The 17018-nt window shown below is 38.2% G+C and overlaps 2 protein-coding genes across 13 annotated transcripts in view; one reads left to right on the top strand and one right to left on the bottom strand.

Moving 5' to 3' along the window:
- SCLT1 (sodium channel and clathrin linker 1) overlaps positions 1-679 on the bottom strand; it is a 47869-nt gene extending 47190 nt beyond the window's left edge. For 8 of the 9 annotated variants that reach the window (XM_038179068.2, XM_072037431.1, XM_072037434.1 and 5 more), the window contains exon 1: positions 544-678. In XM_038179068.2, the coding sequence (XP_038034996.2) occupies positions 544-577 (34 nt within the window). In that variant the 5' untranslated portion in view covers positions 578-678. Of the gene's footprint in view, positions 1-543 lie in introns of all 9 variants that reach the window. The other variant, XM_072037438.1, reaches the window with a different exon arrangement.
- Positions 661-9695, top strand: C4H4orf33 (chromosome 4 C4orf33 homolog). Of its 4 annotated transcripts, none has more exons than XM_038179077.2 (6): positions 661-797; positions 2963-3152; positions 4927-4987; positions 5182-5233; positions 5332-5531; positions 6947-9695. In XM_038179077.2, exons 2-6 carry the CDS (start codon positions 2972-2974, stop codon positions 7044-7046), a joined length of 594 nt encoding a protein of 197 aa, XP_038035005.1. In that variant the 5' UTR covers positions 661-797; positions 2963-2971; the 3' UTR covers positions 7047-9695. The 4 variants fall into 4 exon arrangements, with proteins under 4 accessions (XP_038035005.1, XP_038035006.1, XP_038035007.1 ...); XM_038179078.2 differs by lacking the exon at positions 661-797 and adding an exon at positions 869-1014; XM_038179079.2 differs by lacking the exon at positions 661-797 and adding an exon at positions 1080-1258.
- Positions 9696-17018: the final 7323 nt, after the last annotated feature.

Raw genomic sequence — 17018 nt, 5'->3', positions numbered from 1 at the left:
CACACAGACTACAATGGCGGGGTGAGCAACATTCTTGGGACAACACATCAACTCCCTATTTTTAGAAATATAAACTCTGCAGAAGCATCTTTTGCCAGTCAGTATTTTGGCGTTCAGCAGTCTAAGTACACTCTGATCCACTCGTTTTACACTCACATTAAAATTACCCAAACCATACAGAACACATACTTACAGGTATAGCTTTCAGTCTGTAACACACATTTCATCAGAAGGCAGCTTTTTTGCCTTCCAGGTGTCGGTTAAGCAGAGTAACATTTTCGTACATAAAGAGGCACGATCCTAAAAATTCCCGTGCCTGGCTATTACCCTCATTTACACCCTTTTAACGGTTAGTCCTCTGCTAGCCATAAAAGTTTTCATACTGTTGTTTCTCGCCGCAGACACCACAGAAAACACCCCCCTGCTGTTACACCCACGGACTGAAGGCTTCCCTCCTTCCCTCCCCATACAAGAACCGCCCCAGGCTCCTAGGGGCCGCCTCCTTCCATAAGCCGGGGGCAGCCTCGGGGCCGACCGCCTCACCTGGCTCCCCGCCGCCGCCGAGCTCCGCGGCCATGCCGGCGGTCAGGGCCGTCACCGCAGCCTCGGAGACGGCGGAGCCCCCGCCCCCGAGCCCCTCACCGACACCGCTTCCCCGGCCGCCGGAGCCCGTAGCGAAGGAAGCGGCGGTTGCAGCGGGCGGGGCGCTGCGCTAACGGTTGCGCACGCGCCGGCGAGGCGCTGAGGGGCGGCCGTTGGCGGCCGTTGGGTGCGCGCGCGGCGGCGGTTGGCGTGAGGTGAGGGCGGTTGGCCGGGGAGCCTCGGCCGTTAGGGTCGCAGGAGGTGCCTGAGGGTGCGGGGCAGCCCCTCGGTGGGCTCCTGCGGGAAGCTTGTGCCCAGCTACGGGCTGGTGGAAGCTGCCCTCTGCTTCACGGCTTGCAGCTTCCTTGGCCTGGCAGGGCAGTTAGGGAACCCGGAGCGCAGCTGCTTGGTGCTGTCCCGCTACCCGTGTGGGTAAGGGTCGGGATGGAAGGCACAGAGCTCCCTGAGGAGCCGTGAGGGGGGGCCCCAGGTGCAGCAGCGTTCTCAGGGCGGGCAGGTGCGATGCTGGGGGAGCTCAGGTGCGAGTGCCTGAACTGGGTGCAGCGAGCTGCATGCAGCTTGGGGGCGTGCTGTGGGAGCACTTGCAGGTGGCTAAGAACTTCTGTATGGTGTGCTGATGTTTGGCTGAGCCTCCTGGGCGTGTATAGCATTAAAGGTAGATTGAAGGTCCTCTTTACTTTAAACACCCCCATTACTCCATACCATTGTGCTGTATTGCTTTCTTTATTATAATTGAGAAGCATACTAGTAACCAACTTCACTAAGTCTGTGTATGGTAACGTGGATCATTCTTACAACTTGTACGTTTATACCCAATAAACTGTCACTGCAGGAGTTATTTTTATTTTTTATAGTAAAGTCATCTGTCTGTCCTACATGTACAAATAGTAAGGTGCTACATCTGTTGTGTCTAATTTTCCTTTCAGACACCATGATTAAAGTAGTGCTCAAAGTAGTTCAGCGGCTTCTGTTGTGGAACTCTTGTGGAAATGTGAGGATGCTCTTGATACTGTGGAGAAGAATAAGGGGCCATAAACTTTTTGGAAACTGTGCTCCATTTATTCTTTTGCTTGTTATATAGATCAAGGTTGTTTTCAAGACTCGTGCAATTGTTTCTAAGGAAGAAATGTTGGAGTGTAGCGTTCTCTGCTGCTCTGCAGATCTTGTTTGTTAAGATGTGCTTGCAGTTTTTCTTGAAATCCTTTGCTTTGGCTGGTTTTCAATGACCGCCAAGCAAAACTGTAGCAGATTTTTTGTCTTGCATTTCAGATTCACTGAAGATTTTTTTTGTCAATCTGTTTTTTTTTCATATTACAAAATCATCTAACAGCATGTAGTTATGCCTGCTTTGTTTATCTGTTCTCTAGATAAATATTTGATGGTTTTGGAAGGTGTTTAGGTAGGCAGTGAAATGTCTTAAGCTTGGCAAAACTTCTAAAAGTCATTTGTAACCATGGAAGTATAAAAGCCTATGAAAAGCATTCATGTTACTGCTTTATAAAGCTAAACTATTTCAGCTCTTCTGTTGTCTGGAAACATGATTTGGGGATTGTAACAGATGCAGCTGTCTTGTTATTGACAAAATGACTGATACAGCTTCATTATTTTTTTGCCTGTAACTTGTTCTTTTGTTGGTAAGGGCTCATGCAGAATATTCTAACTTCTGCCTGCACAAATGGTTCTCCCTTTCAGAATAATCTGGCATTGCAGAAGTATGGCTATAGGTGAGTGTAAGAGCAGTTCCTCCCCAGTCTGTTTTGGAGTCTGCCCTCCACAGGGATGCCACGTGCTTGTCCTAGAACTGAGTGGCCCTAAGGAGGGTGTGCGTACACGTAGTCGTTGGGATGGGGGTGAGTTTCTCTAAGCAGTCTGTATCTGTGCTGATCTGTGTAATGATAGGGCTGCTGGCAAAAGCTCTAGCTGTAGAGAATCTGGGTTACAGAGCTGACATATGGAAGCTGCTTTTGTAGTACAAGAGACAAACAGAGACGTTTGAGGAGGCATGGATTTGTCTTGCTACCCTAATGTTGTTTGGGTTGAGGAATCTAGCTAACACTATACAGACTTTGACTTGTCATATATAACTTGCTCTATAGAGGAACTCAGTAAAATAATAGTTTTAAAACAGTGACTTGTTCAAGTGACCATCTTTCTTCATTCATAAATAGGACGGAAACCAATCAGTTCTCTCCTCTTGGTCCTGTCTAGGAGATTTATGCTTCACGCAAAGTTATTTTTCAACTGCTTAACTTGCAAGTTTTTATTTTTATTTTTTTTAGCCGAGGGGCCAGTACTGTTGGTGCTGAAATGGCATCTGGGCTCTTTAATGGAAACTTCCTTTCTCATTTGTCTTATGCAGAATATTAAAATGGAATTCACAATTGAACACACGTGGGATGATTTACCTGTGAGCCACAAGCCAGTAACAATTGGGCTGAAGTCATATGACGGAGGGCTGCTAATGGTAGTCAACGCTCCCTTCTTTAATGATCCTCCAGCACCACTTGGAGAGCCAGGGAAGCCCTTTAGAAACTTGTGGGACTATGAGGGTAAGCGTAACGGTTTTGCTGCAGTTATCTGATTTGTGTACATGCTGATGTTCATCTGTATTTAATATGCCTGGTTGTTGTTTAAGCTTCTCTGATGGCTATTTTTAAAAACTGATCTAATTTGAAGTGTTGAATGTATGGCATCTACTAATGCAGTACCGTGATCAAAGAAACTGAACTGATTTTAAAGTTCCAGATAGGAAATGTAAAGAAAAATTCCTTCCTGTTTTATCTTAAGGGCTCTGGGAAAGAATGCTGGTGAAGAACTTCCTTGTAACCTTCATCCTCCCTTAAGGAAGTTCCTTAAGTAACTGTAAATGTCATGCTATATCTAGCCATAAACTACCCCCAAATGTATTAAGAGGGATGCTCTCTATCTAGGTGGTGAATTATTTTCATGACAAACACTGTTGACAGTAAGGTTGTTTTTATAGTAGTGCAACAATATAGATGACTAGGAAAAGAAGAAAACGTTACATTTATGTCACTTGGTGGACATAAAGGAAATGGACTACAGCAAATAGGATGGGTATCAAGAATAGTGAGGTTGACTTTTCCTGATGTCAGTAGTATGGATGTTCAAACTTGGCTTTTGGGTTACTGATATAACTTGTGGGACAATTAAGGCTTGACATATTTTAGTATTAAAATAATTTTACGAGATGTATATATAAATATACCTTATGTATACATAAATATACAAATACATTATATACATATATAAATATACATTTGCAGTATGTAAATAGAATTGAAATGCTAAATATAGGTTCTACTTTCTCTTTAAGTAGTAGAGAACAATAGGTAAAACATTCGTCTATTAATTGCTTACTTTTCCAAAGTCAATTTCAGGAACAGGAAGGTATGAAGCAAAGAAAGTAGAGCGCATAATGTTATTGAAAATTGCACCCAAATAGAATGGGAAATATTCCTACAGGAATGCTGTTTTCTCTCTTCTTTCCTGTCAATACTTTCATTTTCACCTGTTGCTTTGAATAATATAGCAACTTAATGCTTCTAACAGTTCTCTGCTTTCGGATTATTGAAATACTCTGATTTAAGCTCTACTGGAAAATTAATAGCATCATTTCGATATCTATTATACCAAGTAGGCTTATGTAAAACAGCATAATAAATCATATCTAGTTCTAACTCTAACTAAAGCTTTATGATAACATATCTTTACTGTGAGAAAGACCATTATAGTTCTAACTAATGGTCCTAAAAAGTGATTCAGTAGTCACACCTAGTGTTCAGGTATATCTGAAACCAGGTAATTCCTTGTCCACAGGATCAGCTATTTACTGGTCAGAGTGTTTTTGAAAGCTACTACTTTCTTAATATTTCTGAAATTCAGCAGGCTTTTTAATTATGGTGTGTGTGCTTTGCTGTGAGTTCCTCTTTTCGGTGTTCTGCTGTGTATGGTGCTCTGAATCCTCAGGCTACCAGCAAATACAAGATTCTGACCCTTAAGTGCCTTAGGGTGAGTGTCTGCTGTGAGTGTGATTGGCCACGATCTCTGTCTTAACACTGTTCGCAGCAAGCATATTGGGTGAAATGTCTGTGCTGGTGCTATGCTTACTGTGCTGAGAGCTGATGCTACTTAGTAGAACTGCCATTTTTCTGATGCACAAGAATTTTTTTTCTAGAATGGCATAGGCCAAAAGCCATTATGAAAACGAATGTTTTAATGGGATGTGAAAGTCTTGGGATGCTATAAAATCGGTAACTAATATAAAGCATTGACAGCCTGTGTCTTTTTTTTTTTTTAAAGTTGTAGAGGCATTTTTCTTGAATGACAGAACTGAACAGTATTTAGAAGTTGAACTTTGTCCGTAAGTACAGCATGCTGGAAAAAGTTGTGAATACTAATCTGCATTTCTAGCTGTAATGCTTGTGGAATGTATGCATGAGGAAAACTCTGGGTGCAGAAACTACTTCAATATGGAGGATGAACAAATTTGTGGCAGAAATGTGCACTAATAACTTGGCATCGTTTTAAGAAAATTGTGGCTCTGATTTTTGACAGTCATGGACAACACTTATTGTTGCTGCTTTCTGGCAAAAGAAGAGTATGGAAAGTAAGTGGTCAAGTGCATTCATAATGTACAGAAAGTAACTTTTAGGTGCATGTTGGCTGATTAGAAGTTAACTAGCTCTTTTTTTCTGCCTTTAATAGGAAGAACTTCCCTTGGAATTTGAGGTGACCAGAATGGAAACCAAATGGGAGGGTAAAGCTCATCTTCCTTGGAATTATTTTCCACCATGCACTAACAAGTTTAACGCATTTGCAATTCATGGCTCAGGAGACCAGAGAAAATATGAAGCACTTCATCCTGTGCCTCGATGTGAACTTCAAGAAGGACAGAAACCAGATTTGTAAGAATAAAATTAGTTCTCTTGTAACATAGTTGCATTCTTCTTCCAATACTCGTACAACAAACCTAATTTAGTTTTCAGACTGAGTGCCAGTGCTATTTGAATTATACTGCTTAGCCCCACATCCATTGGCACTGTACTTAGTGCAAAGAACTGCCAGATAGCTGTAATTAGTGCTTGATTTCTATGTTATCCCCTGGGCGCATAGCAAATGATGCATTCGACACCATTCACATCTGTTATCACCTTCCTTGGCTAAATCATAGATGGGTTGTTCAGGTTTTTCTTTGCCTACAGCACCTCCTGAAATGACACTTAGTGTTAATTGTACCAGATACATCTCAAGTGAATCTCTTTTGCTTCTCCCCTATGGTTCTAAACAGCCTCATGTCTACAGATGGCTCCATATTATGGAAAATTTGAAAAGGCAGATGAAATTGAGAAGTATAATAAAAGGATACCTAGTATCAACAGAAAAACTATAGTATCTTGATATTTAAATTGTGCCGTGGGCCTGCTAATTTCCTAACTGTGAGGCTGAAATGACTTTATACAGGCTACTACTTGTGGACAGTCTTTTGTAAGGGAGCTAGGTCTAGAGGACTGCTATAGTTCTTATGCAAACTTGTTAGTCAATACTGGAGAATGCTTGTGATACTTTTCAGGAAGGGAATCTTTCTAGAGTACCTTTTCAAAAAAGAAAAATCCAGACTTTTTCAGACATCAGTAGCAGATGCTTTAATGTAAAGAGGTTGTTTTCATCACTCTTAGTTTGTCTTTACACGTCAAATTGATGCTTCCTGTTTAGAGAATTTCATTTACCTACTTAAATGATTAATAGTGTCAGATGTACTGTTTACTGTTTGGCAGTTTTTTAATATAAGTATTAATTAGAAATTAGCTTATTTGTCGTCTCAATTGTTTTTGTGTGGCAGCCTAAAAGAGAGCTTCTTAGCAAAAAGCAATTCATAATGTTTAAAAGCAAATGAGACAGTAAATATTTTTTTCCTGTAAGACTAGCTTTATTACATTGTTCTATCTTCCTTTTTATTGTAAGGAGAGGATATCCTTGTGATATGACTCTTGAATTGGTCAAGAGTAGTAAACAATATTTGTCTGGAGTGCAGATAAGTCATAAAACAGGATATAATTTTGTTCTTGATCTGACTGGAGTTCCAGGCAATATAAGTTGAAATAATTTAAAGGTGAGCACTTAAGTACCACAGTACAAACTGAATTTTGTTCATAGCTGAGGATTTTGTCCTGTTTCCACTACAAGAAACAGTACTGTTTTCAGAAACAGTAGTGTTTACATTCCTGTGCAAGGAAGCATGGAAAAAAAAGATCGGTTCAACTTGTTGAGGATACTTTTAAGATGCATAGTATGAAGCTTTTTTTTCTTCCTTTCTCTACAGTCATCGTTTGGAATTTTTCAAAGAATTGAATCTGAAGAGACTAATGGGAGAAGACTGGAAGCAGCCTGAGTCAGATATTTGGGAGTCTCATGCCAATTAGCAAAATGGATCGAGACCTGTGTTTTCAATAGCACTACGGTTGGATGAAGGTGTATGAAAACAAGTTCATTTTGAACAGTTTGTAAATATACATGTAAGATTAGTAAAGCTTTTCTTGACACTAAAAGCATTGATCAATCTTGAAATTGACTGTAAAGTATCTGGACCAGTTAGTTAGTTCTAAGTATGTGAAATGCGCAACTGCTTGTGTTTCAGTTCATCTGCGTATGGAGCTTTTCATCTGCACAACGGAGATGAATCTGCCCCTTCAATGAAGGGAAAATTGTGCAAAAATTATAACTGTGTTTCCATGAGTGCTCTAAGACTTACATGACAAGTTACCTGGCTTGGAATCCATTTACAGCAGAAATGCAGTAACCACAGGATTTTCACTGTCTTGTTTTTCTTGGCTGCTAAATGTAAAACTTGTATGCCTGAATTTTGTGTTGCGATCAGGAGAAAGAATGCTTCCTTTGGGAGCAGAAGAGACCATACCTGTCACAGTGATTCTTAGCGCGATACTCACACTGCAAGATGATGTGGAGGTATAATACTAGCCAGCCCCTTTCCTATACTTGCATTTTTCCTTTACATATTGCTAAAGGGGGAACTCTATCTGCTGCTTTATTAGCAGACTTCTCTGGCTCAAATTCCATTTGGAATTTCTAGTGCTAGTTAGGTACAGTGGATAGATTTACAAAAGGTTTTATGCACTCCAAGCAAAGTTTCTGGGGAAAGCAGTGTTTAGTAAAACCTTGGTATAATTGTGTGCCTACAGAAGCCTGGCCTTTTCATGTCACCTTAAGGATTCAGCTCAGACATATGAAAAATATCAGACTAACAAGTATTGTTTGCTTGCCACTTAGCCCTGGAAGTATGAGAATGAATTTGGAGTGCTTAAACTTCTCCATACTGGTAGAATATTTTAACAGTACTGAACACTGTTAGATTTTAAGTTCTAATTCGCTAACTCTCACAAGATTTACAAGTGTTCCTTTCTTATCTGGCATCATAGCTGTTCCTTAGAAAATGGGAAGCTTTTCCACTAACTGATCACACACCTGAAAAGTAGGTGACTTTAAAATCAAAATTCTCTTTGGTTTAGTTCAGAATGAGGATTTACACCAAGACATAGTTCTCATCCCTTTATTGGAAAGAAGGCTTCCTGTATCCTTTTCAAGTGTCATCATCATAGGGTGAAAGCTGGTCACATTCTCTGGGTGAGGATTGTTCTGGGAGTCTGAGAGAATATGACTGTGTCATATGATTGCATCATTGAAGGATGATCTTTCAGAAGTTAATGCATGAGATGTGGTGTTTGGTCTCCACCATTTGTTCAGCTTTTTCTTCTGGACAGTTGAGAATCCTCCAAGTTCCTGGAAGGGACTTGGGTTCATGTAGTCTAACATCCTGCTCAAAGCAGAGCTGTCCTTGAAGCTAAGCCAGTTTGCTCAGATCTGAGTTTTACTTAACTCCATAGATCAAAATTCTGCAAACAGGATCTGGGTAGCCTTTATCAATACTCAATGAGCTATGTAATGAAAATGTGTAGGTGTTTTCCATTTAGCAACTTGGGTCCATTGCCTTTTGTCCTCTCAGTGAAAGAGTTGGACGTTCTTTTCTAAAACCAATGATTAATTAACTGAAAATAATTATTAACTCCTCATGGGCTTCTTTACATGTTGTCATTCTCTGTTTGCCTTTTGTGAATCTCATTAGTAAGTACCTTCCCTTCAGATAACATTGAGATAATGAAGTGTAACTTGTGTTGTAACTCATAGGCAATGTTTCCAAGCTTTCTTATTTAACCCATCCTTTGAAAATCCTGTATCTGTATTTAGATGTCAAAATGCCTGTAAAATTTTGTACAAGCCCGCACTATTTCATGTCTACACAGACCAGACACTTACCACAGTGAGGGATATTAGTGGAATGGGTTCTCTGTTCTTTACTGAGCATGAATGCAGTAGTAGCCATAGTCTGGTCATGTTTTCTGCGCTCTTTTTAAATCCAAATCTACCTAGAAATTCTACTTGAAGAAAAGAAGATGGGAATATCCTGCATTTATGAAGAAAATCTGTGATTAATTTCTGTGAATTGGAATGTTTCTTTAGAGCTCTTTTGTTTGGCTTTTGATTCCTTGTTTGTGCTTTCATTTTTGTAGAACTATACTTTGAAATTTGAGGATTAAGTTTTGTCATATGCAGAATTTGGTATTTCAGTGTTCTCCAATGTAGTCAGCTATCCAGTTCTTTCAGTCCTTTTAATTAGACACTATAGATTCCTTGCTATAAAGTGCCATCTGTTGTAAATTAGAAGTATTGTACGTTCAATTGTTTGGCTTTTCTATCTTCAATTGATATTCAGTTTTCTAAAGAATGACATCATAGTCTGAAATTTTGAGTACTCCAATAAATATTGATTAAAAACATGTTTGAGATGTTAGCATCTGAAGACCATTTTTGAAACTTCAGTCAAAAGCAAACAAACAAAAATCACTATGCTTTTAGACTTCAAATAATTTGTCAAAATTGTGTACAGAGGTTTAAAACCAGTTTCCTGCTTTTTATCTCAAAGGCTGTTTTCTTGTGGTGAATGGCATTCTGTATGTAAGAGACAATAAATCAAACTATTCAATGGTTTCATTTCATTCAGTCCCACTTCTGACAGCTTCAATTTTGACTTTAGATGCAACTATTGGATTATAAATTTTGGGAATAGATTGCTTTCTGTAAATAATTAGAAATAAAATAACCCTGCAGTAGACAATATAATTTTAGAAGCTTCTGAAAATGGGTATCATCACACAGGCTTTATTTAAGGCACATGTTACTCATCAGTGCTGTCAGGAGGTTCTCCTGTAGGTTTCGAAGCTTTAAGAGTCTGAACTGTAATTGCTGCCTTTACAAATGGGTTTGTGGGGTGCAGAGATCAGACTTGTGCACTAACTTGCAAATAAAGGTTTAAAGTTAGATATATCCTATATTTAGTGGAGGAGAGTACGTCAACATCAGGCATATGTTAGATGTAAGCAGTGTCTTATGTAAACTCTGCACATAGCAATTAACAGCTTATCAATGGACAGTACAATACTTGCCAGTCTATCTTGCATCTCCTAGGTCTTTGCAGGGATGGATATTAGGGTTCATTGAGACGGGCAGCTAGTTCATGGCTTTCTTCCTCTGTTTTTTAAACAGTCCTTTTATGCTGTGGAGCCTGGTACTACTAGCTTGTCTTTCCTGAACTTCCTCATTTTTTTTTTCTTTTTCTGACGGGCAAACATGAATAAAAGACAAAATGGTGTTCTGCACAAGTTTCATTTAAGTACCTGTTCGTTAGTCCTGGTATAGAAGTGGTGATTCAACTCAGTCCATCTCAATGTGTCTATATACATGTGTATGTAGTGAGAGTCATTCAGCATTGTGGTGTTTCATGTATGTCATACTCCTATCAGGAATCTGATATGTACAGATAAATTCTAAATTGTCACACTGGGTCTACTGTATGTATTCTATGAATTTGCTAAAAGGGAGAGCTGCATGATGGAAAGCATAGATTATGCAAGTACTCCATCCACAAATCCATTTCACTTTGAAATTGATTTAAACACTTCAGCTGTGTGAGCACTTTTGAGTCATCAGTTTCTTAAAAGAAATCATCCTGTCTGATGTATTTCCTGTGGGTAATGTTTGGCTTTGTGCTAGTTACATCCTGTGGCATACTGAGTCTAAGATGCAGGAATTTTATTATTTTAGAAATGGGGAATGCCTACTTGGCTGCATGGTATTTGATTTTGTTGTGTTTTTTTTTTTTTTTTTTTTTTTTTTTTTTGCCTTTCTGGCAGTGTTATCCCCATCTACTTCACTACCAAAAGTTTTAAATCCAATAGCAAATTTTAGCTGAACCAGGCAGAGGAGCAGACTCTCAAATGATACAGGTGTTTTGCAAGGTGTGTGGATATGAACAGCTGGAGGCAATTCTTCACTACAGCTTCTCCAAATTGTGCAAAAAGAGAACATCTCATAGCCCTTATCCTGTATTTGTAGCACCGAAACCTTGAAGGAGTTGCTGCATGGTTAACTTTAGCTGTAGTACGTGCAGGCTCTTGCCTTTAGACTTTAATTAGGAAATAGGTAATGTGTGTAGAACTTAAGGGGTTACAGAGGTGAGCCTAGATTTTGCAGGTTATACACTGGTGTTAGTTTGAGGTAAGAAGCTTAGGAAAAGGAATGTTTACATAAAATAAGCACAAGGAACTGTGTTTTGTTTGTCTTGCTGTATGTAAGAAAAAAAAATCTCCTTTTTAATAGTAGTTAAAGCACACGTTACTTGGATGTTGCAGTGCAATTTTAACATTTGCTTTGTTGATAATGAGACTTTCTGATAAAACATTTCTGGGCATTGTAAGTTAAAATCTGTAGGTGAAGAAGGTGGGGGTAGTGGACAGTTACCAAAATGTTTTGCCTTGGTTCTGACTATAATCCACTTCCTAGGAAGGTAAGTGCAATGATTGCGTAGGTAATTGTGTATGTAACTTGATTGCTGTTATCTGAGGCAACTTATTTATCTTGACTTGCATATTCTTTTCAAACAATATTTTTGAAGTTGGCATATACATACAAAGCATTATATTAGTAATTAGTAATTACAGTAAGTTGTTTTTTTGTTTTGGTTTGAAAACTAAGTAAAACGAGGTCTTGGACTTCTGTGGGACTGTGTCTACTCATGGGTTGTATTACACTGATACAACCTATGTGACTTCACTGAAACAATGCTTCCTGGGTGTTGTTCAGAGTGTAAGACACAACCAGGCTGTATTTCTAAACCTAGCACTCCAGTTAAGAAACAGTGCTTTTTGGTTTGGTGGTTAATTTTCTCAAGCAAGCAACAAGTTTTGTTCTATGTGTGTATTTATAAATAGTATTGTTAAATGAGTAACACTGTACTGCGTGTTTTACAGCTTTGCCAGTGTGATTAAGGACACTTAAAAAAACGTCTAAGTGAATTGCAGCTTGTGGCATACTAGCAGGCAGCAGTGATCTGTAACAATACTCACTAAAATATTGGCAAGGATGGTAAATGTTATTTATCACTGGCGAAAGCATCAGATATGAGAAGCTTTTTGGCTGTGGTAACTGAAGTGTGGAGTGTAAAAGCAAACTGATTTGAACCTTGAAAAAAGACGTGGGACTACACTTACACAGTGTTCAAGACTAATGGGCTTGTTTTCTTTTTTTTTTTTTTCATTGTGGTAAGATAATTCAGTAAAAACTTACAAGTTTCTTAGACAAGAATACTGCTGTCTATAGGGCAATGGAATTTTCTTAGATGGTTTATATTATCCATGCCATTTGATTTACTAAATGTAATGAAATGCTAAGCAGTTTTACTGTAATATTCTTTTTCCTCCAGATCTTACTAAATACTTGAGCAATAGAATCTGAATGCAGAGTTGGATAGTTATAACCTCTTACTTAGGAAATGATCAGACTGAAGGACCTGGCAAACAAAAATACTGAACTTGGTGAATTATAAATATACCCGTAAAGAGAACTTTGACTTGTTTCAATAATTTTATCTTGTAAGTGTATTTCTAAACTCCTTGTATGGTATGCCTAACACTTAAGAACTTAAACATGAAAGCCACAAATCTATATGACTTAGCTCTCCTTGTCATGTCTGTGAATTTTTATAGAGTTGGTATCTGGAAACATCTTACGATTGAACTCCCAAAGACCTTGGCTTTTTTGCTTCTTGCCACTAGGTGGGAGAAGAAGGTTATCAAAGCTATGTCTTGGTGCTTTGAGGCTAGTTATCCTTAACCAGATCCACTCTTTGTCGTCTTACTGTATTTTTGATTTTAGAAAAAATATGTTTCAGTCAAGCTGATGATGGCTTGTTTTGAATTTTTAAGACATCTTTATCAAAAGAAACATTATGCTGTGCTTTGTACATAGCAACAACATTTCTTTTCCCTATAGTAGTGGTTTTATTAATATTGAGATAAAATTACTGGAAGATCAATTACATGACAGACATGTTCATCTGTAATACAGATGATAGTATGGTGATACACTGATAATTTGAATGCGCTTTTATGTTTTTTTCCGAATGGATAGCCTTTTGCAAACTTTCCAAAATGACTATATTTAATTCTGATTATATTAAAAAAAAAAAAAAAAGCTGACTTATCCTGATTGGTAAGAGATGGCGTGCCCATCCCAACAGGGACAGAAAATTGTACTTCAACACAAAAATGCAAGAATAGGGTTTTGCATGTTTTTATTTTTATTTTTTTAAGACAATTTGAGTGGTAGTGAGTCCTACTGGCAGAAGTGATCCCTCTCTTAAATGCAGAGAGGGAGCCACTTAGGGTGTGGGCTATTGTAGGTGATAAAATCTACCACTGCATGCAGTGACACTACAGAGTTTTTCATTGTTTTTGATGAAAAAGCCCTGGGAATAAAATTTTGTTGTTTTTATATACTTTTTATAATTCCCTTTAATATGCCAGGTCAGATGTCATCTAGTAAACTCTAATTTTGTGCAGGTTTACATATGTTTTGTTTGTAGTGGCTGGCATACCTGCTATGTTCGCTCGTCTAGTTAATTCACTAGCAATGCAATTCAGTGGATGCTTGTATTGCTCAGCACTATGATGGTACAATACTGATGAGTATGATAAGTATTCTGTTGCTCAATGCTCCTTTTTTGCCAGGCTGAGTTTTTCTGTGCCTCTGAAAGCTATAGCACAGAACATTTGATTTCTGTGAAGAACATTTAAATTCTGACTGTGCAAAATACTGTCAAAATATGAACAGTCCAGGGCCTAATTTGCTGCAAATAAAATTTAGTACTGTTCTTTCACACTATCCAAGCCATCTCTAAAGTGGACTTTATTGCATGTAATTACAGAGCATTTATAATAGTACTATCAAAATTAGATAGTTAACCTGCATCTCTTCTATTGATGCTTCCTTCCTTTTGCTTTCGGTGAATGCTTTAGCTTACTACCACATCTCTGAACAGTGCTTCTGCAAAAGTACAGGGAAGTGCTTTAAGCATGATTGTAGAACTCTTATTTACAGTGGCTGTATAAACAGCTGTACACGTACGTGCTCATAAAATAGTCCCAGTGAGATCAACGCAACTGTTTGCATAAAGTAAATCACAATTGCACCTTTTTTCCACTTACTTTTCTACCCATTGAAATCAGAGTAACAGTATTATCAGGAGAATTCAGTTCTAGAAGATAGTACTGCATTAGCATACTGCTTGGCACTGCTTTTTTATTTTCTTTCCTCTGGTCTAAAGCAAGCAAAAGCCTTAGATACAGTGTCTGTGGGAGGGTTTTAAGTGATGATTCAGGATTGTGTTTGTGTCTGCACCAGGCCTGAATATACCAAAATATGTTCATAGTTTATTTTCAGAAATGTTATAGAATGCCATGGAGTATGTAAATACCCTTTGCCAGTTATGAGGTATATTTGCAAATCTAAATGCATTCTTACATTCTTTGGTAAACCAAAACTAAATAAATTGTATTAAAATAGCATTGAAATGAATTCTGCTTTACTGTGCCTTCCCTTCTGCTTTAGAATCATCCTAGCTAGACTAATTTCATGCCTTTCTTGAAATACACAACATAATCTTAAGGAAAAAGGAATTTTCTCATGTAACCTTTTTCAAATACAGAATTGCCCTCTGTAGAACACATTTTTATCCAGTTTAATCTTGTCTTTCATTTAATGAGTTCCTTCTCAAACGCAAGTCATAGCAGGCAGTGAGGTTTATATCTTAGTGTCAGTGGTAGCTGTCATAAAACTATTCATCCCTTTAATTCTGGGCAGTGTAATTGGTTCACTTCCTTCTTGCTGCTGAGATTGCTTTCATCAGCAATTTAAGTATTTTGGAAACTGGTACTTTATTTTACTCAGTGCTTTATAGTTTATACAAGCTATGGCATTTATATTTAATTGTGCCTGGCACTTTAAATAATTATTCTTGTTTTAAGTTGCATATTATTTTCCTAGTGATAATAGAGTTGTTTCTAGTCTTTTATGCCAGATATCTATTTCAAAACTCTGAATTTCACCAAAATACTGAGCTGTTTTGAGAGGTATTTTATGATGTCAGGGGAAAAAAAAAGTGATCTTCTAATGCTTAAATCCTTGTGACTTTTAGCATGAAACCTTAAGGCTTGGTGAGAGGTAATAGTGTTGTTAGGAGTACTCTTTAGTAATCTCTGTGAAACGGCTTTTCAGAAACTATTCTGTGCGTTCTCAAAAGTTTTTATTTCAGGCAGACAGATGAATTCTGTAAATATTGTCCTGGGAGTGGGAATACACCATTGGCAATTAGAATCACCAAGCTTTAACTTGCTCCATGCTGGGTGGTCTTTCTGCCTCCCAGTGACACATCATGTGATAGGGATTGAGTTCTGAATACCACTCCATGGAAAAGGTGAGGTTCCTTCCTCTCTTCCTGTGCAGCAGTCAGCCTTCCAGGCCCATAGCTTGAAAGCAGCAAAATGGGGCCAGGGAAGGGAGAACACAAGGTAAAGTATTTAAGTTCAGGAAATGTGGCATTATGTATTATGTGGCACTGCGGGTTCCTCTGTGTCAAAAAGAATGTGTTAGCATAGGAAAAAGTTCACAGAAGTACAAGAAAGTTCAAGAAATTCTCTCAGCTGAAAATAATTGAAGGTAAAGAATGTAGTAGAATAAGCATGTATATATATTACTTCCTATTCTTACCCGTTCTTAGGCATTTGCTTAGGGATAAAAGCCTTTTTCTAGATGGATCATTGGTCTGAAACGCAGTAGCTATTATTACCTCTGGAAACCCCGACTGAAGGAATTGTTTTTTAATTCCCCGCAGTTGTTTCTCATTACTTATAAATTATACTAGAAACGTGTATTACAACCAAGGGACAAAGTAACTCTTCTTGCTGATGTTCTCAAAAATCTCATGCTGAACCAAGATAATGAGAAGTGGAAGAACACTGCCAGAATTTAGGAAATTGGGAAGGTCAGTCTTAGCTACTGTGGGATGGGAGTGAGCCATGAAATGAAGAGGGGATGGGGAAACAATGTGGGAAACAGCCATGAAGCAAGAGTAGTTCAGGGAAAAAGGTATAAAAAATAAATGCAACTGGATGAGGGAACAAAAGGGTCTGGCTTGGGACATGTGATTGAAGAATTAAGGGAAGGCAGAGGCCTGGTGAAGTCTAGAGAGTCAAATTTTGAAAGGAGGGGAAAAGAGATGGAAATAAGGGTCGGTGTGGGGGGAAAATCAGTAACTTCTACAGGAAATTTTTTTTAGACCCAGGAATAGTTACCCTTTGTACTGCTGTTGGCAGATCACAGTGAAAGCAAGGTGTTAAATTTGTCTTTTGTGGTGCGGTGAACTGTGAAGATGATAATAGCCTCTCATTCCTATCTCATTTAACCTATACTAAAGATTTTAACCTGATGAAAAGAGCAAGGAGTGTAGTACAGGTTGGATGGGGTGGGTTCACATCTGAGGAATGCCATGAAAGGATTTTTATTCATTCTCCTTGTACATGTTATGGCACTTTTAATTATTATATACAGTTTTTACATGGTCTCTGTCGTGTGCAGTTACAAGATGGAAAGTAATTACTTTGAATACTTGGAAATACATTTTTATTGCTTATGTCACCTAATTTATTGCAGAAGAGCTATTCTGTGATAGAAACTTTTTTTAAATTTTTTTTTTACAAGATGTGTATCATTTATCTGATGTCTTTGAAGGCTTTACTTAATTTATCTTATAGAAAAATAATGCCATATTATTTTCTTTTTTACAAATCATCAAAAGGTGGTTCAATATTAGCGTTAATGGTATTTGTTAATAGTGCCTGCCTAGAGATGTGTGTTTTCTGGTATTTCATATCTGACTCTTTATTTACTGATAACTCAGCTGTTACTGAGGATGGTTTCTGTTGCAA

Source organism: Anas platyrhynchos, chromosome 4 (genome assembly GCF_047663525.1).
Source record: "Anas platyrhynchos isolate ZD024472 breed Pekin duck chromosome 4, IASCAAS_PekinDuck_T2T, whole genome shotgun sequence".
NCBI classification, from domain to species: Eukaryota; Metazoa; Chordata; class Aves; order Anseriformes; family Anatidae; genus Anas; species Anas platyrhynchos.
The sequence above is the reverse complement of the archived record's forward strand: the minus strand, read 5'-3'. Positions and strand labels throughout refer to the sequence as shown.

What these genes read in the sequence shown, in the direction of transcription:
- C4H4orf33 (XM_038179076.2), top strand. Translation starts at nt 2,957, where the DNA reads ATGCAGAATATTAAAATGGAATTCACAATTGAACACACGTGGGATGAT. An exon ending in AAACTTGTGGGACTATGAGG is followed by an intron (nt 3,153 to 4,926) that starts GTAAGCGTAACG and finishes TTTTTTTTAAAG; the next exon opens with TTGTAGAGGCATTTTTCTTG. An exon ending in GCAAAAGAAGAGTATGGAAA is followed by an intron (nt 5,234 to 5,331) that starts GTAAGTGGTCAA and finishes TGCCTTTAATAG; the next exon opens with GAAGAACTTCCCTTGGAATT.